At 42.9% G+C, this 27,535-nt stretch overlaps 1 protein-coding gene across 3 annotated transcripts in view; it reads left to right on the forward strand.

Annotated features, from left to right (window-relative positions):
- FNDC3A (fibronectin type III domain containing 3A) overlaps positions 1-26,589 on the forward strand; it is a 266,349-nt gene extending 239,760 nt beyond the window's left edge. For 2 of the 3 annotated variants that reach the window (XM_040426012.1, XM_040426013.1), the window contains 10 exons: positions 1,654-1,772; positions 2,944-3,049; positions 5,113-5,285; positions 5,553-5,666; positions 7,486-7,635; positions 7,739-8,022; positions 12,344-12,556; positions 18,970-19,136; positions 19,262-19,389; positions 24,185-24,499. In XM_040426012.1, coding sequence (XP_040281946.1) covers positions 1,654-1,772; positions 2,944-3,049; positions 5,113-5,285; positions 5,553-5,666; positions 7,486-7,635; positions 7,739-8,022; positions 12,344-12,556; positions 18,970-19,136; positions 19,262-19,389; positions 24,185-24,499 — 1,769 coding nt within the window. Of the gene's footprint in view, positions 1-1,653; positions 1,773-2,943; positions 3,050-5,112; positions 5,286-5,552; positions 5,667-7,485; positions 7,636-7,738; positions 8,023-12,343; positions 12,557-18,969; positions 19,137-19,261; positions 19,390-24,184 lie in introns of all 3 variants that reach the window. The other variant, XM_040426011.1, reaches the window with a different exon arrangement.
- The last annotated feature ends 946 nt before the right edge of the window (positions 26,590-27,535 follow it).

Raw genomic sequence — 27,535 nt, forward strand, 5'->3', positions numbered from 1 at the left:
TCAAGGAGTGCTGCGGATCTTCTTTCTTAAATATATATATATATATATATATATATATATATTTTTTTTTTTTTATTATTATTATTATATATATTTTTTTTGTTTTGTTTTGTTTTTTGCAGCACTGTATGTCCCCCAAGAGGACTTTAAAATACCTCTAGGGGACACTGACTTTAATTTTTTTGCCTTTTTTTTGCCCTTTTATTTGTATTTTTTATTGCGTGTTCAATTTTATTTATTTTTTTAACTTAAAAAAAATATATATATATATATATATATATATATATATAAAATTAAATAAAATTGAAAATGCAATAATAAATATATATATTAAAAGTTAAAAAAAATAAATAAATTGAAAACGCAATAAAAAATATACAAATAAAAGGGGAAAAAGGCAAAAAAAAAGTCAGTGTCCCCCAGAGGTATTTTAAAGTCCTCATGGGGGACATACAGTGCTGCAAAAATATATATAAATAAAAACTAAAATAGCAAAAAGATGTAAAATAAATAAAATACAAAAAAAATATAAAAAGGAAAAAGTGCAAAATAAAATTGTTCACTGTCCTATTATCTGGCAAAAATATATTTTAAAAATAAATAATAAAGTAATGATTAAAAATATATATATATTTGTACAGGGCAGAGCTGGTGAGTCTCTGCTGTCCTCTGCCCCTGTCTAAACTTCACAGCGCACCGCTCACCTGTGTGAGGAGATGGCAGAAGCGCTGATACACTGCTTCTGCCTTCTCCTCTCTGACAGCCTGGGACCTGTCCTGCTCCTGCTACAGTGCAGGAGCTGTAACCCTGCAATTGTGCGGCTCCGGGGCAGAAATACAGCTGAACGCACAATCAGCTCTGTTTCTGCCCAGCAGGACGGGGGCCACAAACCATGGCTCTGGGGGCCGCAGGTTGTGCACCCCTGCGTTAGATGCTTGGTTGAACCCCCCGTTACACTGCTTACTCTTTTTGGTTGTTTTCCAAATAATGTATTGAGTTTACTGAACTGGGAAAACAATCAAATGTAATATTTTTTTTTTTTACTGTATCTATTTCTTTTCTATACTTTATTAAAAACATATTGGTTGAAGTTCCAAGCGAGGGAGCAGGTTTACAGTTTCATGCATACTGCTCCTTTTGGCCAGACTTATGGATAGTGCAAACAGAGACACATCTAATAACATGAGATGATGTGTACAAATGGCTTGTTAAGCACAGCAATCAATCAGATGTCCGTCCTTTGTGCGTACACAAATACAGGTAATAACCTTGATTGACAAAGTCTTTTTTTCTCCAGCATGTTCCGTATTTATATAGCCCTCCAGCTTTTGTTTCTACATTTTGTAATTGTGATATGGCCGTATCTCCTTCTATTGTGACGTGCGGTCTGTTCATCTGAAGCTATTCAATCTACCTGATAACCATATTTTTAAGACAGATTGTTGTTGTTAATTCGTGCGCACAGTGCACGTTAGTGAGACTTCTCGTCTGTTGCTGATCATTGAGCTTACGCACATGACTTTATTACATTGATTCTAGGAAGCTTTGATGTTTTGTTGCGGGTTGGTTTATCTCCGATTCAGTGGTTCTAGGAAGCCAGCGTGGATGTTACTGAAACAAAGGCCTGTGATTAACACCAATCTAATCTTTTAGGAAACAATTGGGACACAGCATACTCTGGACTTGGGCGAGAACATTACTGTGACCACCTGAGTCCTGGCTGCTCCTACAGGATTCGTGTTTTCTGCGATAGTGAAGGTGGACAAAGCTTGGTATGGGTTCCTGATTTTGCTTCATTTGTAGTACTGATGCAAATATAGTGAGCTTCCCGCGGCTCAACTGATTTTCTGTCATTTACAACGGAAATTAGTAAATTGTAGCACAAATCTATTTCACCTCATTACTGGCGTAGATTTGTTTTTCTGCTGCATGGACTGCCTTAAAGGGGTTCTCTGGGAATATTTAGCTTTTACCAAGTGTCTGCAGCCTGCCTCTCTAAACAGTAGATTCCACAATTATCTGGTCCCTGCCACACTGGTCCTCCGTGCTGCCTCCGCTGTGTCCACATTTCGGTCCCTGGCCTGTTTTCTTCCAGCACTGCATGGGCGTGGTCCCATGCTCTGCTGCAGCCAATGACCACAAGCAGCACGTCACACAGCTGAAGCCAGTCATTGGTTGCAGTGCCGGAAGTAAACAAGCCAGTAATCGGAACGTGGATGCGGCAGAGGCAGCCAGGAGGATTAGAGTGGTGTGGAGCAGGTAAGTATAAGTTTATGTATAGGGCAAGGTACCTGACCCAGGGATTCCAAGAACACAAAAGTGACGACCCGTGTGTCATGCAACGCCAGTTCTGAAACAACAACTCCCAGAATTCTCCTTTCACTTCAGGGAGAGTTACAAGAACAGCCGAACAAGTGTGCATGCTGAGAGTTGTAGTTTCACAGCAGCAGGAGTGCTGAAGGTTGCTGACCCTGGTCTTAATAATTGCAGTGGATCTAAAGCAACCAGAGGAGATAAATGTCCCCCATAATCCAACTAATATTGTCGGTGGCAATGAACGAAAGCAGAGTTACTGCACTCCTCCCAAATTCCAATGTTAATACCCCACGATAGGTGGTTATGATCATGCATCATGAATAGACCCATGCAGTTTCCTTAGTAAAGCCAAAGTCCATCGGGTACTGGCCTGGTGCCTGACAAAAAGCAGATCTGAACAGTGTGCCCGGACCAGTTGTCACTTTTTTGTTCCTTTTGACTGTACAAACTATGTAGAGAAATGTAAGTTGTGGTTACAGCTTGCTGATGGACTCCGTCGTGAGCTATTCTCATACAGAGAGCATATAATGTAGCTGTCCAGGAGTTGTGGTTGTCGGTGTGTGTCAGGGTGATCCGCAGTAGGTTATTATTTATTAATACACTATTTTTGTTTCTTGACTTCTCAAGGCTTCAGACACTTTGACAGTACAGACCCCAGCTGTGATACCGGGACCTTGCCAACCACCAAGACTACAAGGCAAACCACGGGCAAGAGAGGTCCAGTTACGATGGGGTAATGCAACATACAGTAAAAACCTCTAATCAAAACCCTCTAATAAATAAAATTAGATCATGTACAGATGTAGACAAACCAAAATTGATGGTCAGCGCGTTAAGTAAACAGTGACAAGAAAATGACTTTTTCAATGGATTTTAATGGCTTTTGTTATGACAGTACACTGTAATTGTTATAAGAGTCAATTTTAGCTTTGCTACATCTGTATACAGTGTTATGGCAAAATAAATACTTGTATTCCCCATAAAGTAAGGGTGCGTTCACACAGTAAATTTTGACTCTGTCAAAATCCACCATGTATTCCGTGACAGTAGCACTGCTCCGTTTTAATGGAGCTAACCATAAGCGGACATCCAGCTTCATCTTGTCTGGACACTAGTTGTAGCTTTAAACTGCTGATAGCAAGAATGGCAGCACTGCCTCCAATTGTAAGGCTCCATTCAGACGTCCGTAGTGCATTTCGGACAAGAATAGGACATGCTCTATTTTCTTGCGGAGCTGCGGACCGGAAGATCGGGGCCACGCTCTGGAAATGTGGATGCGGAGAACACATAGTGTGCTCTCCGCATCTCTTCCGGCCCCATAGAGAATGAAAGGGTCCGCACCCATTCCAGATAATTGTGGAACGGATGCGGACCCATTCTAATGGACGTCTGAATGGAGCCTTAACAGTGGGAGGCACCACATGGCCGCCAGCCGAATTATGGTGTGGAAGATTTCAACAGCAAATTCTGTCGTGTAAACAGCCCTAATAATTCTGGTGAATTTCTTCTCTGCATTGTGCAGCGCCTCTGTTGTACATCCATTAAATATTCAACCCCTTAAGTACTGGGCACATTTTCGTTTTTTCCTCCCCACATTCCAATAACCATTACTTTTCTTTCATTTTCCTCTCATATAGCCATATAAGGGCTTATTTTTTGCAGGATAAGGGTGGGTTCACACTAGCGTTATGGAGTCCTGTTATAACGGAAATACCCGTTATAACGGAAAGCCATAACGGACTCCATAACGCTAGTGTGAACCCGCCCTAAGTATTTTTTAAGTGCCCCATTTAATTTACCATGTCTGTTATTGGAAAACAGAAAAAAAAATTTGGAAGGGGGGTGCCTAAAAATCGCAAATCGTGTGTTTTTCATTTTTCTTCTGTTACGGCGTTCACTGCACAGGAATATATTTTTAATATTTTATTAGTTCAGACATTTTCGGACATGGCGATACCTAATATGTTTATTTTTTTTATTGTGAATATATTTTTATATGTAAAATTGGGAAAGGGGGTGATTTTTAATTTAATAATTATTACCCCCCTTATGGTGAACAGGATTCTTACACTGTCCCTGCTCAGCTATGCCTCGTGCACAGAGCATCAGGGAACCTACCATGGTAGGCCTTGAAGTCTTGGGCAGCGTCCAAGCTGCCATGGTAACTGATCAGAGCCCCGCGATTTGATTGTGGGGGCTCTTGCCTCACAGGTGCCATGGTCGGTGTTGATCTCGGCACCTGAGTGGTTAAATGACAGGGTTCAGCGGGATCGCCGTTCGCCGTCATTGCGGCCGGGTGTCTGCTGTATGATACAGCCAGCACCCACTGCTTATGGAGCGGGCTCACTGCAGCACCCAGCTTCATACATTCCCTCAACCACTGTGACGTAAGGGTACCTCACGGTGGTTGAAGGGGTTAAATTGACACCTGATGATACCATTTTTCAGTAGGATGTGCCATATCCCTACTGGCAGTTTATTTGTGCATTTCCAAGAGAAATAACGGAAAAATAGCTTAACGCAGAGTTCTTAAAAAAGGAGCCCCGTAGCCATTATTTTAAAAGGAATGCAGGCGTGTGCGAAAACAGACGGTCAGACTGGTCCCCTCTAATGTTTTACAAAATCAGATTTAAGATTGTTCTCAATGGTCTCCTTTTAAACATCTCACTTTTTTGGTATGAATATACCAAATATATATATTTTGGTCAGATATTTTAGACACATTTCATATTCATCTTATTCTTTTTATTCTAAAGTTATGTGCGTTTATTTCTGTTCCTTCATGAATATCTACAGCACCCCCTCCAGTAGATGGTGGATCTCCAGTCACCTGCTACAGCCTGGAGATGTCTACTTGTGAAGGTGAACAGAGAGAGGTATACCAAGGAAATGAGGTGGAGCACACAGTTTGCGGCCTTCTTCCCGGAAAAGTTCACAGCTTCAGGATACGTGCAGCAAACAAAGCTGGGGTATGTGTTTTTGGATATCCCCATAGAATATGGGAAGCACCTATGCCTCTTTGCAGGAATGCTCTTCAGGGATCAAAGACATAACAAGGCGACAAAGGTCCCCTGTTTTCCTAATATGATAATGTGATAAAAGGAAATTAGAGGAGTTAAAGCAGATGCCCACTATCCTGACCATGACTATGGTCATGGTCAGGTGTTGTATTCATGCTTTATGATACGTTGTAATCATTTTATGTTGATGTACACTATTTATTTTTTATTCTTTAGTTCGGACCATTTTCTGAAAAGTGTGATATCACAACAGCACCAGGACCCCCAGATCAGTGCAAACCACCTCAGATAAACTGCAGATCTGCAACATGTGCACTTATACACTGGGAGGTAAGAGTGTAAACTACAATTGAGTGGTTGGACCTGCTGTGGTGATTATACTTACCTGGTCCCTGCCGCTGGGTTCTGGCTCCATTGCTCCATGGCCGCCTCCGCAGGTCCCGGATCTCTCCGGATTCAACATCCTGTTGACAAAGTCAGGTATCCGCTCACCCGTGCGGTACGTCTCTGTGTCACTTGACCTCTGTCAACAGGATGTTGATTCCAGAGATATCCGGGACCTGCGGAGTCGGCCATGAAGCGATGGAGTAGTAATAATCACTCCAGCGGGTCCGGCCACTGTGACATCTGTTTGAAAAAAGTTTAAAGTCACACAACCTCTTTAAGGCCTGGTTCACACACTGCACTGTCAAAGTGCGGTCAAGAGTTGGTTTAGGCTAGAATGAAACAAAAGAAAAGAAAAACTGCCCTAAACTGCACAGTGGGAGATTTGCCTAATATGGATAATAAAAAGGATGTGAGATATCTGCACCCATACATATCTGCTGCTTTTGATACCTATATTGATCCTTGCAGTGGTTTATATGTATGAAAAGCTGAGACCTGAATGCTTTCCACTCACAACGCTAAATTTACACAAGCAAAAACAGCAGGCAATTATCAGGAACAAACTGTTTGTTCCCTATAATTGCCTGCTCATTACAGGACGTGGGATCTGCATTCACATGCAGCAATCACCTCTGCTGTGTCAGGACAAGTGATCGCTAGCATGATCGTCTCCATACACTTTTATTGTTTCTGGGCAGCAGATCGCTGTTTAGACAGCACGGTCTGCTGCCTAGAAACTATGATTTTGGTGTCTGCACCAGCAATACTTTCAACCAATGCTTGTTCATGGGGGGGTGTTCAGCAGCACTTTTAGGGTACAGCCACATAGTTAGGTTTCTGCACTTAGTTTTGGAAACCTAAATCTGGAGTGAATTCAAAAAAGAGAAGTCATATCTGCCCTTTATATATGTGGCTGTACTCTTAGACAGGGCAATTATTGGGAAGGAGTGTTCTTGGCAGCGCTCCTTCCCGATAATTGCCCCAATCTTTGGCCCATATGAAAAGGCCTTTAGTTGATGTTCACCATCTAACAAAAGTGGACCCATTTAAATGTACTCATTATTTAAAGCTCATCCATGGTTGGCAGTCTTCCCTTTTAAACGTCAGCAAGTTCTTGTTTGGTACTCTTTACTGTACTCTCTATTCTCACTTTTTGAACTCCACACAACTTCTTGTACCAGCACAACAAATGGTTCTGTCCAGGTTACTACCAAGACTGTACTTCTGACACATGACGACAAAACAGAGGCTTTTGGCACCTTTCTTCCAGTACCTAATCCCAGCAAAGACTGTGCTTCGTCCTTTCAGTTTCATTGTACCTTGCTTCATCCATTTCATTATCCCAATTTCCTCCGCTCACACAGATGATCCTGCATTTATTATTACACAATGTTGCAGTTTTTTGCCTTCCTCTGGATCAACTTGCAGGATAACAGGCCGAACTGGATGGACAAATGTCTTTTTTCGGCCTTATGTACTATGTTACTATGTTATTATGTTACTCTTTATTGAAGTCAATAGGGAAATAAATTCCATAAACGGCAATCTATAGCTTGCTAGCTGACTCCAGAGAGTCCCCCTCCAATTTGACATTCCCACTGTACCTGCATATATACCCTCTTCTACTAAACGTGCTGTATACATATTACGAAATGAAAGGTAGTGCTAATTATCCTGGTCCGTGAGCGAACATCCTTCCACCAATCTATAAGGTTGACGTTTCTTTTTTTACAATGAATAACTTGATATCTTTGTCCCACAGACCACCAATAATAATGGTGCAGACATCACTGAGTACAGAGTGGAGTGGGGAGGCATGGAAGGCAGCATGCAAATTTGCTACTGTGGACCTGGCTTTACCTACGAGATAAAAGGTCTTTCGCCAGCAATTGTCTACTACTGCCGGGTTCAGGCAAGTTTATACAAAATAAATGGGCTGTGTACTGCTACGCCATGGACAGGAACTGTCTTGGCACTGCTACTGTGATCTCTACTCATTGTTCCCATGCTTTCAGGCTGTGAATGTTGCTGGTGTAGGCCTCTTCAGTGAAGTAGTCGCATGTTTGACTCCTGCTTCTGTACCAGCAGCCGTGACGAACCTCTGGGGAATGAAGGAAGATGAAATAGAGAGCCCACATTATTCTCCCTCCACCTGCCTTGCTATACAGTGGGAGAGGCCGTGTGACCACGGCTCAGAGATTTCTGGCTACAGTATAGACTATGGTGACAAGCAGACCATCACAGTAGGAAAGTCATCAAGCTACATTATAGAACAATTACAGCCAGACACCACATACAGGTATAGTACAAATGATTTACTCTCAAAGTATCCCATACATAACTGAGCCCAGATGGATTACAGAATTGGCCTAATGCAATTAGCTTAGCAGTATCCCGACACAGACTTGATTTGCACTGATGGAAGCATGCTGTAGACCTGAATCATGGACGCTATTGCAAAGTTTGATTGTGTTGTTTGCAGTAAGAGAGGCACGGTGGGATATGTAAAAAAATAAGTCACTCTTCTCTTAAGACGCGCGCTCTCCTAGGGATACTATCTGACCTACGACTCCATCCACAAGATTATAGTTTGAGACTGTTTGCTGCAGGCACCAATGTAACTGCAATTTATTGGATATTCTTTCTTTCTTACAGTTTTCTTTAAGTAAGGCTGAGTTCATATTTGTGTTGACTTTTCCATTATTCTGTTCTGTCAGAGGAACAGAAAAATGGGAAAAACTGTCCTTTTGTTTAAAGAGGACCTGTCACCACGAAACACAGTGCAATCTGCGAGCAGCATGTTATAGAGCAGGAGGAGCTGAGCATATTGATACAGTCCTGATCAAAAGTTTAAGACCACTTTAAAAATGGCAAAAAATCATATTTTACATTGTTGGATCGTAACAAGGTTCCAGGTAGAGCTTCAACATGCAACAACAAGAAATTGGAGTGAGACAAAACATTTTTTCAGCATTCAATTAATGGAAAATAACGATTAAACCGAAACAGGCTGTTTTTCAGCTGATCCAAATTTTAGGACCACATGCCTTTAAAAGTCAAAATTTGTGCAAAGATGTGGATTCATTGGGCCAGATTTATCATTAGCTCAAGTCAGAATAATGGAGTGAAAAAGTTGCAAATTTTTGCGCAATCGCTTAAACTGCGCAAAAATTAGCGACTTTTTTCTGCTCTGCACTTTGCTCACCAGTTTCCTGAAAGTCGGCGTGTTTTCTTATGTAAATGAATCTCTAGACAGATTTACTATTGCGACTATTTAAAAAGTCGCAAAAAATGCGCAATTTCACTCCAGTGAGGACCATGCTTATTTTATGAGACTTTCTAATAGAACATGCGACTTTTTCGTAAAGATGTGCGACTTTTGTAAAGCTGCTTACTGACGGATAAACTACTACCGTCAAACCACATTTATTACAGTCTTAAAGGGCCGATCATAAATCTGACTTGGCTAAAACTGACTTTAGCCATATGTGAAAGTGGAGTGAGCTGTGAGAGTAATGATAAATCTGGCCAATTGTCATTTTCTGTCAGGTAGTCACACGTTGTGATGGCAAAGGCAAAAAAAACTCTCCCTTTTTGAACGTGGTCGGGTTGTTGAACTGCATAAGCAGGGTCTCTCACAGCGCGCCATCGCTGCTGAGGTGGGACGCAGTAAAACACTCATTTGGAATTTCTTAAATGATCCTGAGGGTTATGGAACAAAAAAAGTCAAGTGGAAGACCCAAAAAAAATGTCATCAGCACTGAGCCGGAGGATCCAATTGGCTGTCCGTCAAGACACTGGACGATCCTCGACCCAAATTAAGGCCCTTACTGGTGCTGACTGCTGCCCCATAACCATCAGACGGCATCTGAGACTGAAGGGCTTCAAAAACAAAAAACGTCTTCAAAAACCTCGTCTCCTTGAACACCACAGAACTGCTCGTTTAGACTTTGCAAGAGAGCACCAAACATGGGGCATTCAAAGGTGGAAGAAAGTTTTATTCTCTGATGAGATTTTTTTTTTTTACCTTGATGGTCCTGATGGTTTCCAACGTTACTGGCATGACAAGCAGATCCCACCTGAGATGTTTTCTACGCGCCACAGTGGAGGGGGCGCCATAATGGTCTGGGGTGATTTTTCCTTCAGTGGAACAATGGAGCTTCAGGAAGTGCAGGGGCGTCAAATGGCCGCTGGCTATGTCCAGATGATGCAGAGAGCATTCCTCATGACTGAGGGCCCTCGTCTGTGTGGTAACAATTGGGTTTTTCAACAGGACAACGCTACAGTACACAATGCCCGCAGGACAAGGGACTTCTTCCAGGAGAATAACATCACTCTTTTGGCCCATCCTGCGTGTTCCCCTGATCTAAATCTAATTGAGAACCTTTGGGGATGGATGGCAAGGGAAGTTTACAAAAATGGACAAAAGTTCCAGACAGTAGATGGCCTTCGTGCGGCCGTCTTCACCACTTGGAGAAATGTTCCCACTCACCTCATGGAAACGCTTGCATCAAGCATGCCGAAACGAATTTTTAAAGTGATAAACAATAACGGCGGAGCTACTCATTACTGAGTTCATGTTTGGAAGTTGGATTTCTGTTTTGGGGGGGGGTTTAGTTTTTTTTTGGAGGTGTGGTCCTAAACTTTTGATCAGCTGAAAAACAGCCTGTTTCAGTTTATTCGTTGTTTTCATTAAATTGAATTGCTCAAAAAATGTTTTGTCTCACTCCCATTTCTTCTTGTTGCATGTTGAAGCTCTACTTGGAACCTTGTTAACATCCAGCCATGCTAAATATGATTTTCTGCCATTTTTCAAGTGGTCTTAAACTTTTGATCAGGACTGTATATAGTTTAATGGGGAAAATAAATTTATACATTTCTATCTCTGCTCTTTCTGAATTTACATTTTCATGGGGGAGGCAACATGGGGAATGATAACATTCTCTGCCATGAAGAGGTTCAGTGCACACACAGAGTGTGCGTTTTCAGGTTTATTGCTTTGTCCAGTATTTACACATAGGTCTCTATTACCCCATTGTACATTATTTCGCAGATGAATAGAGTGACGATGTTTAGATCGCAGTGACCTTTGTCAAATCTCATCTGTAATGGTATATTTGGAAAATATGCTGCTAGAGAGGGCCCTTTCTTGACTTGACAAAGGTCATTGGGCCCGAAACGTTGTCACTCTATTCATCTAAGAAATAACGTATAATTTTACACTGCTAGGGTAATGGAGAATTATGTGTAAATCCTGGAGAAAGCAATAAACCTGAAAATGTACTTTCTGTGTGTGCACTGAACCTTTTCGTGAGTATTAATCGGGTTGAAGAACCCTTCTAGTCGCACCGCTGCCTCAAATTGGTGTGCTATTCTAATGTACATACACTATGATCACATTCTCTGTGTTAGGCCTCATGCACACAACCGTATCCATTTTTGTGGTACGCAAACTATGGATACCGGCCATGTGCATCCTGCATTTTCCCTTCCGAAGGTACCGCAGTATGTTACAAATACCTATTCTTGTCCGCCAAACGGACAAGAGTAGAACATGTTTTATTTTTTCTGCGGAACGTATGGTCATGAGGCCTGAATGTGTGTACAGAGATAGCGGTCAGTCACTGATAGCTCTACATGGGGGCAGGCTTAAATTCTGAAAAAATGCAGAGCTATACTGTAAATGTATAAATGACAGGTTTTACAGAATAGTTTCCCACCAAGCTGTATATCGATCTTCTCAGCTCCTCCTGGTCTATAACCTGATGTCTACAGATTGCACTGCATTTCTTGGTGACAGGTTCTCTTTAAATGTGTGCTATTAAGCATCAGCTATGCTCCGGTACTGTCCACTCCGTGAGGCCTCATGCACACGACCGTTGTTTTATTCCTTGTCTGTTGCGCCGTTTTTCGTGATTTTCTGCGGACCCATTGATTTTCAATGGGTCCGTTGAAAACTCGGCTAAAGCACCGTTTGCCATCCGCGTCTGTTATCCGTGGTTCCAGTTCGTCAAAAAAATATAACCTGTCCTATTATTTCTGCGGAAAACGGTTCGCGGACCCATTCAAGTCAATGGGACCGCTAAAAAACACAGAGGCACACAAGATTGTAATCCGCGTCCGCGTCCATTTTATTCCTATCATTTGCATGGCAAACCTGTCTTAGACTTTTTTTTTACATTCCTTTATTGTCTGGTGGTCCTCCAAAAATAAAGGAAGACACACGGGAACAAAAATGGATCACGGAACAACGGAACCCCGTTTTGCGGACCGATAAAAAATCCTGTCGTGTGCATGAGGCCTTAGGGTTCTGCTATTTTTGGCAGACTAAAAAGTCCTGTCTGCAGGACTTTTCTATTCCCCATAAGTAATGACAGAATGGAGCTTTCCATTTTATTTTATTTTTTAACATTTTAATCAGTGGATGGCATTGAAATGGAAGGTGTTCCTTTTGTATCCGTCAATCAGTCCATTTAACGGATCGGTTTATTTCTGTTTTTCTGTTACTCTGAAGGAACAGAATAACGGAAAAGTCAGTGCAGATGTGAACAAGCCCTAATATATTCACATATCTTTCAGATATGCTGACACACAGTATATGTTTGTTTGCCACTTACTAGAATAAGGGTTCAAGCCCTAAACAGTCTGGGAGCAGGTCCTTTCAGCCACTCTGTAAAACTGAAAACCAAACCCCTTCCCCCAGAGCCGCCACGTCTGGAATGTGCAGTGTATAGTCACCAGAGCCTTAAGCTGAAATGGGGAGATGGTGCGTCCAGAGCGATCCCAACAGACTCCGTTCAGTATCACCTACAGATGGAGGACAAGAGTGAAAGGTAAGGACATACCTGCTGTGCTTTCATGTGTGCTGCAAAACTGCTCCTGCAACCCCAAAAATCTGCCCTAAGTTGTGTACTGTGCATGAATTGTTGTAAAAGTCTCGGCCGCGCGCTGGCTCAGTGGTTAGCACTGATAGGGAATTTACATTGTGAGCCCCATTGGGGAATATAGCAGTGCTATAGAAGTGCATAAAATAAATAAACAAAAATTAAATTAACATTAAAATAAATTGATATAAATGTCTGATTAAGAAGAGGTTGACCAGATTCTGGTACTTACCATAACATGGACTAATGTCCTGACTTCTCAAGTTCTTCCTTTTTCTACAACAGATTCTGCAGGACAGGGAGCATTGTATGCGGTAACTGCTGTGTCCATAGTGTCCTCTGCCGGCGCATACATTTAGAAATAATCGCTCAATTGGCGCTTTTGCAGGCACAGGCCAGAAATGCTATAGATTCAGTCGTTTCTTGATACTTCTGCATCCACAGGAGGCTACATGTCCTGCAGCAATCGACCTTGGAAAGGAAGAATAGAAGAACACACAGATCATTGAGTGTTAGAACTCTGTATTATACGACATCTGACAGCAGTTTATTAGAAACGGACTCTTTAGTGGAGACCTGCCTTTCACTCCTGAAGGAGATATATATCCACTTTAGAATGGAATTTTTTTTTATTTTTTTTTGCAGGTGCAACTTTCAGGTTTTAGGCTATGCTTTGCCATACCTCAAATCCCTAGCAAAGTACAGTATAATAAAAGTCTATGGGATTTTCCAACTCTCATCTACATGCAGCATGCCCATTATCTCGCGGTCACAGATTTCTTCCACTACCTTCAAAAGACTATAAATCCGCTGCTTACAAGTCTGTCGACTACTTGCAGATTTGGTTCAGATTTCATCCATTACAAACAACGTGTCGTGTGAATTTAGGCTATGTTCACATCATGGGTTTGTCTACTTTCACACTCGCGTTTGGTGCAGATTCGTTATGGATCTGCACAGACGGATCCGTTCAGATAATACAACCGTTCAGAACGGATTAGTTTGTATTATCTTTATCATAGGCAAGACGGAGCAGTCTTGAACACTATTGAAAGTCAATGGACGACCGATCCGTTTTCTATTGTGCAAGATTGTGTCATAGAAAACGGATCCGCCCCCATTGACTCACATTGTGTGCTAGGACGGATCCGTTTGGCTCAGTTTCATCAGATGGACACCAAAACGCTGCAAGCAGCGTTTTGGTGTCCGCCTCCAAAGCGGAATGGAGATGGATCGGAGGCAAACTGATGCATTCTGAGCGGATCCTTTTCCATTCAGAATGCATTAGGGCAAAACTGATCCGTTTTGGACGCTTGTGAGAGCCCTGAACGGATCTCAGGAACAGAAAGCCAAAACGCCAGTGTGAAAGTAGCCTTAGCAGGGGCGGACTGGGAACTTAAAGTGGCCACGGAAAATAACCTAAAAGTGGCCCCTATGTTGTAGACTGGTCCAATTTGACAGAAGGCGGGGCACTTCAAGTAGGCAGGGACAACAGAAGTAGTTGGGGCCAGCAATTCCAATACCAAATACCACAGTACAACACAAAATACTGCCAACCCTGCTGCAATATTCAACTGTGTCAACCTCCTGAGGACTGTGATACAGTTGAATTCAAGATAGCACTTTCAGCCACTGACCAGATGCATAAGTACCTAATGCTCCTAGCCTTTGTGCATTGGCCCACCTGTAGGATCTATGGCCAATCCGCCTCTGCATGTGAGGTATACATTAAACAGATGGCTCAGACGGATGCCATACATGTTACCAAAATGCTTCCGTGGTAAAAAAATAATGTATTCGTTTGGACCCTGCAGGATGTAAAAGTGTACTGTGCTACACTTTTGTGTCCTTTTTTTCCCCTCAAGGTGTATACCAAACATGTTGTCTGCCTTAACAACTGGTCACCCTTCATCCCAACATCTTTTCTGAACCTCAGACAGGAGAGATGGATTTACATTGTAAAGGGATCTGTCACCACCGACCTGTTTGCATAGATGTGGTTCACCTGATTAAAATGCTGTTTTTCTTTTGTTTATCCGAAGCTCCGTTCCCTAGTTATGATACCTTTTCTTAATATGCAAATTAGGCCTTTGGTGCAATGAGGGCGTCACCATTTAGGCTGCAGCAAACGATTATTTTAGCAATCGAGTATTCTACCGATTATTTTTACGATTAATCAAGTACTCTAATAAGAAAAAATGAATTACGGCAATAGACTGTTTAACTTTATTAAAAACTCATCAGCCATCAGCTCCGTTCTCCCCAGTGCCATCAGATTTCCTCCCGTGCCATCAGCTCCGTTCTCCCCAGTGCCATCAGCTCTCCCCCACCCCGGTGCCATCAGCTCTCCCCCACCCCGGTGCCATCAGCTCTCCCCCACCCCGGTGCCATCAGCTCTCCCCCACCCCGGTGCCATCAGCTCTCCCCCACCCCGGTGCCATCAGCTCTCCCCCACCCCGGTGCCATCAGCTCTCCCCCAACCCGGTGCCATCAGCTCTCCCCCACCCCGGTGCCATCAGCTCTAGTGGAGCTAGCACAGAAATGAATGGGGTCGCAGTGTAACTCGCACCTATGCTGCAACCACGACCCCAGAAACTCCAGATTTTAGGGTCGTGCGATCCATTCACTACCACTCCAGCACTGCTACACCGCCATCCTTGGGCATGACAGCTGATCCCTTCGCTACGCATCAGCCCAAACCCCTGTTTGGTGCACAGCCTGGTGCCATGCAATGCCACCCTCAATGCGACTTACATGCCACTTAGTTCAGCGCCAGTCAGTTTCACTGAATTCAATGGTCCCCATCTCTGTTGCAGTGAGAATGGGCCTAGATTTCACAGGATGCTACCTTAACATAGTAACATAGTACATAAGGCCGAAAAAAGACATTTGTCCATCCAGTTCGGCCTGTCATCCATCAAGTTGATCCAGAGGAAGGCAAAAAATAAACCCTGTGAGGTAGAAGCCACTTTATTCCACTTTAGGGGAATAAAAAATTCCTTCCCGACTCCAATCATGCAATCAGAATAACTCCCTGGATCAACGACCCCTCTCTAGTAGCTATATCCTGTAATATTATTACACTCCAGAAATACATCCAGGCCCCTCTTGAATTCCTTTATTGTACTCACCATCACCACCTCCTCAGGCAGAGAGTTCCATAGTCTCACTGCTCTTACCGTAAAGAATCCTCTTCTATGTTTGTGTACAAACCTTCTTTCCTCCAGACGCAGAGGATGTCCCCTCGTCACAGTCACAGTCCTGGGGATAAATAGATAAAAGATAAATAAACTAGAAACCTGAGGGGACCCCCGACAACTCTACCTCACTAGGACACAGCTTGACAACTCACCCACAGTAGTCACATTGTCAAAGTCATCCAACTTGTACTGCTGCTGGCCCTCCGGGTAGGGAGGGGAGCTATGCCCACATCCAGTCAGTGCCAGGTACCCGGGGCTCGTGCTGGCGACCCCCCCCCCCCCCCCCTTCATTTCTGCTCCCTTTGCTGGCACTTTTGGAGCCAGACCCGGCTTTCATCGGTGCGATCTGTCAGCGTCAATCCGCCTCATGATCCCGCCCATTTCTCACAGAGGCGACTCTGATTGGCCCTTCCCACAGTCTATCACTTTCAAGGAGGCCCGGCCACAACACGCATCCCATTCCATAGTGAACCCCCCCCCATGACTTGTCACTCTTTCACAAGCCGCACCCAAACAGCGGCATACAGCCACCAATGACCTGCCCACTTCCTTGTCGTTCCAACAAGGTGAGTATTTGGAGCGCTTTGCAGGCCATGGGGAGACCACAGCGCGGGAGTAATAGCAAGCGCTTCACTCCCGCTCCGTGGTCACGTGACACAAACGAATCCTCGATGCAAAAAATTTGCATAGAGGATTTTTTTGTGTCGAGTCACTCGATTTAATCGAGTACTCGTTGCAGCCCTAGTCACCATTGTTCTTGTTGCATCCAAGCTCCACTCATTTCTGTGGCCTGCCCCTTCCTGGCCGCTTTGAGTGACAGGTCCAGGCAGTGGCAAAGCAGTGACTGGCCACAAAAATTAATGGAGTGTTTGTGCAACAAGAGCAATGTGATGCCTTATTGCACAAGAGGCCTAATTTGCATATTTTGAAAAAGTATCATAGCAGGAATGCAGCCTCGGATCAACAAAAGAAAAGGAGCATTTTAATCAGGTGAACCATAGCTATGTGTCTAGGCCAGGCATCCTTAAACTGCGGCCCTCCAGCTGTTGCAAAATTACAACTCCCAGCATGCCCGATCAGCCTACAGGTATCAGCCTACAGCAGGGTATTGTGGGAGTTGTAGTTTTACAACAGCTGGAGGGCCGCAGTTTGAGGATGCCTGGTCTAGGCAAACGGTTGGATAGGGAGCTTGCTGGTTGGTGGCTCTAGCAAAATAGTTAAAAGAGTAAGTGGGTCTTCAAAGTTATGCCAAGATACTCTGCCACTTTTCTACTTGAGACAGAGGCAGAAAACAGTGCCAGTTTGGACCTAGGATTGTTTTAAGCATATATCATATTCATCAACAGGTCCCGCTCTCTTTTGCTGAATCTTTCGCACACTTTATCGGGGGGACAGACTGGAGCAATGTTCGTGCAGTGCACAGGATCAATAATTTTCCATTAATGATCTTTTACAAGGATATAAAAAAAGATCAAAGTATAAAGTTTATGTATGAACATTTGGACTTGATTCTGCTTTGCTCCCTCCTCAGATATTTCCATGCGCTGAGTGTAACCAGTTCTGTTACTTTTAACCCTTTCACGCATTTGGACGTAACTGTACGTCCAAATTGCAAGTAACTTACTGCATTTGGACAGACAGTGAGGTCCAATCTTCTTACCGGGGCTGTGATACTATAAAGTGTCACAGCCCCGGAGTCTCCGCTCTCCCGGAGAGCAGAGACACAGTGGAAGCCGGCAAGTGCTCCGATTGGTTAGTCTGCAGAGACTAACCAATCAAAGCGCTTCATTGAGAAAAATTCACTGACGGAATTGTCATTTTTGCCCACTTCACCTCCACAAAAAAATGGTATAAAAAGTAATAAAAAAGAGGTATGTACCCCAAAATGATACCAATAAAAACTACAACCCGTCCCGCAAAAAGTCCCCACACAGGTACATTGGTGAAAAAATACAAATGTAATGGGCCCTAAACTAATTTCAGTAAATTACATGTTAGAAAATCCTGATGCCGCTTTTACCCTTCAGAATGCTGTCATGCCCCCAAACAGTGGTTTATGACCTCATATAGGGTGTTCCCATATTCTGGAAAAAATGCATAACTAATTTTGGGGAGCATTTTCTCCTGTTATCCCTTGTGAAATTGAAAAATTTGGGGCTAAAGCAACTTTATATTGCAAATAAAAGCTAATTTTTCATTTTCACAGCCATGTGTTTCTAAATTCTATGAAACGCTTGTTGGGTCAAAGCATTCACTTCACCACTACATTTATTCCTTGAGGGGGGTAGTTTCCAAAATGGGGTCACTTTTTGGGGTTTTCTTTCTAGGGGTACCTCAGGGTCTCTTCAAATGTGACATGCCACCTGAAAACCATTCTAGCAAAATCTGCCCTCCATTAACAATGTGGCGTTCCTTTCCCTCTGCACCCCACCGCGTGCCCATACTGCAGGTTTCCGACCACATATGGGGTGTTTCTGTAAACTGCAGAATCAGGGTAATAAATATTGAGGTTTCTTTGGCTGTTAATCCTTGCTGTGTTACAGGAAAATTGGATTTAAATGGATAATCTGCCCATCCTTTTTGCTTTAATTCTTGTGGAACACCAAAAGGTTTAATAAAGTTTGTAAAATCAGTTTTGAATAACTTGAGGGGTGTAATTTCTAAAATGTGGTCATTTATGGGTGGTTTCTACTGTGTAAGCCTCACAAAGTGACTGAAATGGTCCTTAATGTGGGTTTTGGAATATTTCTTAAAAATGTGCTTAGAAACTTCTAAGTCTTCTAAATTCCTAAAAATATAAAAAAAATGACAATTACAAAATGATGCTAACAAAAAGTAGACATATGGGGAATGTAAAGTGCTAACTATTTTATGAAGAATCACTATCCGTCTTAAAAGCAAAGAAATTCTAATTTTGAAAATAGTGAATTTTTTTATGCATAAAGGTAAAACGTATAAACTCAAATTCACCACCAACATGAAGTACGATGTGTCACGAGAAAACAATCTCTGAATGGCTTGGATAAGTAAAAGCGTTCCAAAGTTTATTACCACATAAAGTGACACGTCAGATCTGAACAATGAGGCTCCAGCATTTGGTCCAAATTGGCTGTCGCTTGAAGGGGTTAACTTGAGAATCTTTCTTTTCTCCTTCTCCCTCAGGTTTATATCCTTATACAGAGGACCATGTCATACGTATAAGGTACAAAGATTAAATGAGTCCACATCATACAGATTTCGCATTCAGGCATGTAATGAAGCTGGAGAGGGACCCTTCTCCGCAGAATATGTTTTTACAACCCCCAAGTCCCTCCCTCCTGCACTGAAAGGTATATGACGTTGTTCATTCATGTAGGGAACTATCTTACATATCTGCTGCAAAAGATTGTTGATCCGTTTCTCTTTTTACTGTAAAACCTAATGTTACTTTGTCCTGCATGCGTTTTCTTACTAGCTCCACGGATAGACCGAATAAATGAACACACCTGTGAAGTCATCTGGGAGTCCCTGCCTCCAATGAAGGGAGATCCAATCATCTACATCCTTCAGATTATGGCTGGAAAAGACTCTGATTTTAAACAGGTATTTCACTTCAAAATAAATTCGGACCAAAGTAGAAGAATGTGCGGAGTGCTGGTCCCAAATCCCCACCCATGCAGTGTGGGTAGTATCCCTCCATGTCTAAAGGTCCCTTTATACTGCTAGATAGAGCAGACCATTGTCGGGAAGGAAACGTTTCTTCCCGGCAAGCACCTGCTCATCAAGTGAAGGATACTGCTGCATTTACATGCATTGATCTCCTCCACAGTATGCGGAGGAGCGATCACTAACGTCATTGCTCATCCCTATACAGAATCATTGTTTGTGGGCAGCCGAGCGTGATTAGACGGCACAATCTGCTGCCGCACTAACGATTATTCATCTGGTAATCGGCAGCACCTTTACACCGGCTGATCATCGCTAGCGATCATTCTTACGAACAGTTGTTGGCGATTAACTGGCCGATGCTCGGCTGTTGTAAAGGGGCCTTTAGTCAGTAAGCTGGATTCAGTATGGATTTTCTGTCCTGCTGAGTTTAGCGCCTCCATTGGCTCAGGTGTAGGGCTTGATCATCGAGCCAAATTTCCACAATTCCTAAACTGTATGAAAGTTGTGCAACTCGAGGTATAGTAATGTGCAACTTGAGGTAAGGCTATTAAAGGGAACGTGTCATCAGAAAATGACATGTTGTTTAAATCACATTTTTATGTGAAACCTGTTTGTAAAGAATTTTTGATTATTTTTTCGTTTTCCATGTCAATATCTATATTTAAACAAAAACCATAAAATCCTGCAGTTTTCCAATTGTCCACTAAGCCTAATAATAGGTGCCACTCCTTGGTTTGTACAGATCACTTTACTTCCTTTATCCCCTTATCATTACAGCCTCTTTATATCACTTCTGTGTACACACAATACAGGATGTCCATTGTGTCTATGGACCATGGGGCTGCTGTAAAGCAGTTTTCTTAAAGGAGTTGTCCAAGTTATATTTATTGATGACCTATCCTCAGGATAGGTCATCAATATCAGATCGGCTGGGGTCCGACACCCCTGCCCATCAGCTGTTTGAAGAGAAGGTGCGTGCCGTGCCAGCGCTGCCTCCTCTTCATTGTTTACCTGCTCGCCGTTGCATCTTACACCCAAGCCGTCCCATTCATTTAAATGGTACGGATCGCTTCTATACAGGCAAGATGGCCGCACCCATAATCATCTTTAGGAAATAAAATAAATAAATCTGCAATCAGAAAATTAAAACAGATTAGAAAAAAAGATGTGTTGCTATCTGAATTTAATGGGCAGAAAAAAATTTCAGTCACATATTTCCTGGATCCTCGCTATTCATGTAAAAATATTACCTAATTTTCAGATGTACCTTTCATTCTATGATTCTTGTTTTCTATCTTCAGAAAAGCCACTTTGTTCGATATGCAAATCAGCTAGTAAGGTGCCCAGAGGGGCGTTATTTTCTCTTGAAGGAGCCCAGGCATGCCTCCATTTAGTGCCCAAGCCCTCCTCCTCACATATGACGCCCCTGCTGCACCGTGTACGCCCACCCCGTCGCTCAGTCACAATCATACCGTAACCCCGACCACCATCTCCTTGCATCATCTCTAACATATCTTGCGCATATGCAGTGGCGCCTACATTCCTCATCTCCAACCGAGGGCATCTGCCTCCACTACGGACCTGGGCAAGCACCGAGCACGGAGATGGTGGGCGATCATGAAATAAGCTGCTGCCAGAAGTGTTTGTAAGCGGCTTTGTCCCTTCTCCTCATTTAGTACATATGTATGGGAGGATCAGGAAAGATAGCTGCCAGCCAAGTGATCGTTCGGTCTACAGTCATCTTATGTGTATGCCCAGCCTTAAACTGCATGTACCCTCAGCCCACTGTAACTAAATTACATTATGAAATTCCTGCTTTTCAAATAAATGTCTCATGGACAGGAACCTGAAACTTAGCACAGCCGTTTAACTCAAGGCAACCATTAACATAAGTAAAAAAAATATATATATATTTTTTCAGTATCAAAGGTGACCATTTCCTTTTGAAGCACATCTGTCAGCAGATTTGTACCTATGACACCGGCTGACCTGTTACATGTGCGCTGGGCAGCTGAAGGCGTCTGTGTTGGTCCCATGTTTTAATGTGCCCACATTGCTGAGAAAAATGTTTTAATTTATGCAAACGAGCCTCTAGGAGCAATTGGAGCGTTGTCGTTACACCTAGAGGCTCCGCTTTCCCTGCAACTGCCGCGCCCTCTCCACTTTAATTGACAGGGCCAGACACTGCAAACATTATCACGCCTGGCCCTGTTAATGAGAGTGGAGAGGACATGGCAGTCGCAGAGAGAGCTGAGCCTCTAGGTGTAACGGCAACGCCCCGATTGCTCCTAGAGGCTCATTTGCATATAATAAAACATCATTTTTCTCAGCCATGCAGCCACATATGAACATGGGACCAACACAGATGCCTTCAGCTGTGAAGCGCACATGTAACAGGTCAGCCAGTGTCATAGTTACAAATCTGCCCTTTAAGAGCATACCTTGGGCCCAGAGACTGCCAGAAACGTCGATCTTGTATTATCCTGTACATGACTGAACATGAGAGCAACATCTATACTGGAAAGCAGATCTTATCAAATTAAAGACACAAATGAGTTTTGGCTTCCTGTTTGGAGATCAATACTGACATTTAGCTTTTCTTACAAGGTTTTGTTCCGTGGTACGTCATTAATAGTTTCCCTACAATTGGCGCATCTTTATGTGGGCTGTGCATATATTTGCTGTCGTAATTAGGTTTAATACATTACTAAACTTTAACGTCAAATGCAAAAAAGGAATGCTGTTGAAGGCCAATATAGATTTTTTATTTCTTTGTTATTAAATTACAATTACAATAACACTGCAAAGTATATTAATTTAGCAAACAGGACTGTATTGAATTAAGTAATAAGACTTCCTGCTCAGCTAATCCTATTAATACGAGGACGTGGAGTCTACAGAATGAAAAACTCCAAGGCCTTGGAAGTCATTCTCTAAAAACATGTATAAAGGGCAATAATCAGGAGGCCCAGAAAGAAAGAGCCAGAAATTGTCCACAAAGTGTAACGCTAGTGGCTGCACGTCACTCACTGCGCAGCCTCATTGTGTCCACCTACCAACTGCTGTGCATGGAAAAATACCTTTATGGCTGTGTATAATGCTGTCAGAGGTGGTAGAAATGTTCCAGATTGCGCCGCAATCTGCGACTTTTCCTCTTTCACGCCAGGTCTAAAAAAGTGGGTGTGGCGGCGGAGGGGACGGGCTGGAACTGATGAAGGATCCGCCAAAGTTATGAGGAGGATTGCGCCTCTACATAACTGCAGCGGATCGACTGTCAGCTTAGGCTACTTTCACACTGGCGTTTTGGCTTTTCGTTTGTGAGATCCGTTCAGGGCTCTCACAAGCGGTCCAAAACGGATCAGTTTTGCCCTAATGCATTCTGAATGGAAAAGAATCCGCTCAGAATGCATCAGTTTGCCTCCGTTCAGTCTCCATTCCGCTCTGGAGGTGCTGCCTGATGAAGCGGAGCCAAACAGATCCGTCCTGGCACACAATGTAAGCCAACGGATCCGTTTTCTCTGACACAATAGAAAACGGATCCGTCCCCCATTGACTTTCAATGGTGTTCATGACGGATCCGTCATGGCTATAGAAGACCTAATACAACCGGATCCGTTAATGATGGATGCATTCGTTGTATTATTGTAACGGAAGTGTTTTTGAAGATCCATGACGGATCCACAAAAAACGCTAGTGTAAAGGTATATATAAAAATAGGGGTTTATTAGGACCAGCTTCTAAAATGTCTTAATAAATTTGCCCCTGTGTTTATTAGAAGGATCCCTTAATAGAAGCTAATCACAGGGAGTGTGGCTGCTAGGATTCGCATTGGTCAGCTGTAATCTCTGAAAGAAATTTTGAGGATATATGCGCACATCACTGTTAAGTTTTCCATTCTTCTGATCCGGAAACAAATCCTTTATTTTGAGCATCAGTTGTGCTTTTGAACCATCTGTTTTAGTCAGTTCTGTCTGAGATCCGTTATTTTTGATGGGGGGAAAAAGTCCTCAACAAAAGAATTTCCCCCGTCAAAAATATCGGATCTCACACAGAACTGACTAAAATGGATGCAAAATAAGCACATAAGATGTTGTGATGGATCAGAATGGAAAACGAAACTACAGTGATGTGAACTCCAGGGTATAACCACATATACTTGGGGGGCATTTGCGGCCATGCTGCAGAGTTGCTTTATTGTTCATTTTAGATGTACTAAAAACAAATGGCTGCAAAAGATGGACCTTTTATGTACATAAGTATTATTAGGTAGATGAACTAATATATTGGCATTCATAAGTGGAACCCCAGTTCCTTTTGAAATGAAACAGATTATTAAAAGATAAAGTGCCCAAGTAAGGTTCTGTTGGCAGATTATTATTTTTTTATGGTAGAACTTGCACACGGTACATAACTAAGGGCAGCACAGTGTGGTTGGCACTAGTGTCTGAATCCGATCAGGGATAACATCTGCATGGAGTTTGTATGTTCTCCCCGTGTTTGGGTGAGTTTCCTCCGGGTATTCCAGTTTCCTCCGACACTTCAAAAATATACAAATAGGCAAATTGGCTTCCTACGAAATTGACTTGATCCCCTGCACAGCACCGATCCCCTGCACAGCACCGATCCCCTGCACAGCACCGATCCCCTAAGTGTTGTTATACTGTTTGACTGCAGCTGATTGAATGCAAGTTTTTGACTTGGTACTGACAGATCACTTTTCATCTTTCAGGCATATAAGGGACCCAATACGTCACACCGATACTCTGCCCTCCATTTGAACTGTGAATATCGATTCCGCGTATGTGCCATTCGCCAGTGCCAAGAGGCTGCTGGACCTCAGGATTTGACTGGTCCTTACAGTGCCACAGTCCTCTTCATCTCACACAGGAACGAGTCACAAAGCAACACCAGCAAAGACATTACTGAACCCACAAGGACAACAAGGACGCTGAGTGACGAGCAGTGCGCTGCCGTCATCCTTGTGCTGTTTGCTACATTCTCCATCCTGATTGCCTTCATTATCCAATACTTTGTTATAAAGTGAAGGAAACCCATTTAGCTTTATCCTGATCCCTATACCTTTTTTTTTTTTTTTTTTTTTTTTTTACTTTACATCCTCTAAAGAGAAACATACATTTTGTTTTCCAAATTGTCTTGCTTTTAAAGAAAACATGGTGCCATGTAGTACAGCGCCAGGACTACAGTAGCATGTCACATGGTCACTTGTGTCAGCCACAATGCCTGTACCATTGTATGGTCCTGAGTAATGAAGGCACAAGCCAGACAGACCTCGACTCGTATGCCATCAGATGTGATGTTTACACACGTCCAACGTTCCTCAGCTCTTTCATGGTTAAAAGATTGACCAAGGATGATACAGATTTATTTAAGGGTCACCTTAAGTGCTGCAAAAAAATATATATACATTGTTGAAAAGCGGGGGTGTTCTTCTCATTGTACTTCTACCTCCTCTGTGTCTCCTCTTTTTGCCGCCTGGTGCATTGCCCTCTCTGGTGGCAGCAGGGTATTAACTAATCTGAATACGGCAATTTGTCTCAACTCAGGCAGTAAATATAACTGGAATTTCTAGAATAGTATGTCAGGTGAATCAAGAAATAAGAGAGAAAAAGAAGATTTAGAAGATATTTATTGTAGATAATACAGATGGCACAACTGGTTTATTTTATCTAATGAAGCTCTATCAGAAGAAGACGTATGCCTTCCAGAGATGTGATAGGAATTGTCCTTTTTGAGGCTAAGCAGGTTAATTTGCTTGCTTTTAGCACAAGGCACCAGCCCTTTTATCTAAAGTGGATGAAGCACCTTTGCTTGGACAAAACATGTGTAGAAGGGTCATTTCTGCTGATCACAATGACATAGTCCTCTCGTGGCAGGCTGATACCTTAAGGCCCCTATACACATTACACTGTTGTCTGCCGAACCCGCCATTTTCGGTGTAAATGGCCAAGAGTCTAACGTGTATGGGTAGCCTCTTGGCACTTTGAATTAGAACACCCAATCATTTTGTTTTCCAGGGAGATAAGCCACCGCTAGAAGTGTCTGCCAATCGCCTTCTCCTCCCTCACCATTGGAAACACATACACGCTGTGGAGGGTGTGTGGGCACCTTTTAATAGGATGTTTGCAAGGAATGTGATGGTTGCATTGATGCTGGTGGCTAGGAAGAAATGTAGACTGTATATTGTGTAGACTAGTCTGTTAAAAGACAACAGAGAGGAAGCCAGTATCACATCTGAGATCTAGGTTGTCCATTATATCTGCTCCACTCTCAGTGCTATGACTTTCTCACATTTTATTACTTGTATTAGTAATACGGTTTATAAGATGCACAAAAACACTTTATACTTAGAGCATCTTTCCACAATGGACCAGCTTCCAGAAACAGACATTCATTGGTCAGCACTCCAAATAAGTGATATAAGAGCCCAGTACACTTATGAGAATGGGAACATCGCTCACACCCTGTAAAAGGGCTTCTAGCCAGTCCAAGAACGGTTGGCCCTTTCTGGGCTTTCATCGGTTATCTCAGCAAGGAAAGTGAAATAATTATCATGACATATATTGTGTTGATGAATTGTCCATGCGGTAGTTGGCACTTCATATATAGAAATATTTAAAAAAAACACGGACAAAGAAAGCAAGAGTTTTCCAGGACATTAATACTGATGACCTATCCTCTGGGATACACCCAGGACCCCCGCCGAACAGCTGTTCGAGAAGACATCGCCTCACCAAGCACAGCGCCATACATTATATGCAGAGTTGCCCCTAGGCCACTTGACCTAGGGAAAGCTGCAAAAATGCCGTGGCGCTACTGTGAGCGTCGCTGCATTCTCAAACAGCTGATTGGCGGGGGTCGGACCAGTACCGATCAGATAGTGATGACCTATCCAGAGGTTGGGTCATCAGTATAAAAGTCTCAGAAAACTCCTTTAAGCATTCTAATAATAATGCTACAATTGTAGATGTAATAATTAGTCCACACAAGTTAGTGGTTCTACAGTGTAAAGGTTTTTATGCGTTTCTTTGACCTCGTTTTTTTTTTTTCAATTACTTTTTACGCTTAGTCTATTTCTATGTGGATAGTTTTGATGTTCTATAGTTTGGTATTTTTCTTGTTCCTATGACTGATGAAGGCCCAAATAGTATCGACATGTTAGAAGTTGAAATTTCAATTTCCCACAACTGCCTTAGCTGCAGCCCATCCTGACTGCCTACAGCTTTTTCCCACCATCATTTCAGAACTTCAGTTGGAAAAGCTGGTATTCTTCTTACATTAAGCAATCCTTTAAAGGCTTCTATCAGCAGTTTTGTACCTATGACACTGGCTGACCTGTTACATGTGCGCTTGGCAGCTGAAGGCATCTGTGTTGGTCCCATGTTCATATGTGTCCACATTACTGAGAAAAATGAACTGTAATATATGCAAATGATCTTCTAGGAGCAACGGGGGTGTTGCCATTACTCCTAGAGGCTCTGTTCTCTCTGCAACTGCTGTGTCCTCTGCACTTTGATTGACAGGGCCAAGCAGTGTAAACGTGATCACTGCTTGGTCCTGACTTCTAAAGACAATCAAAGTGCAGAGGGCGCAGCAGCTGTAGGGGGAGCTGAACCTTTAGGTGTAACAGCAACGCCCCTGTTGCTCTTAGAGGCTCATTTGCATATATTAAAACTTCATTTTTCACAGAAATATGGGCACATATGAACATGGGACCAACACAGATGCCTTCAGCTGCCAAGCGCACATGTAACAGGTCAGCCAGTGTCATAGGTACAAATCTACAAAGATGCCCTTGAAGCATTTTTACCGTGGTAAGGCTGTTGCTAACATTTGTGTATGGGGAAAAGTGTTGACTAGCGTTGAACAAACTTTGTGTTTCAAGTTCGGCGTACAAGGTTCAGGTTATCTAAGAATTCTGTTATGGATTCTGCTACCATGGTCCATAACTTATATGGTCCGTGGTAGCGGAATCCATAATGGATTTCTTAGATAACCCGAACTTTGTACGCCGAACTTGAAACACAAAGTTCGCTCATCCCTAGTGTTGACAACCAACAAC

This window comes from Bufo bufo, chromosome 3 (assembly GCF_905171765.1).
Source record: "Bufo bufo chromosome 3, aBufBuf1.1, whole genome shotgun sequence".
In the NCBI taxonomy this organism is placed as follows: domain Eukaryota; kingdom Metazoa; phylum Chordata; class Amphibia; order Anura; family Bufonidae; genus Bufo; species Bufo bufo.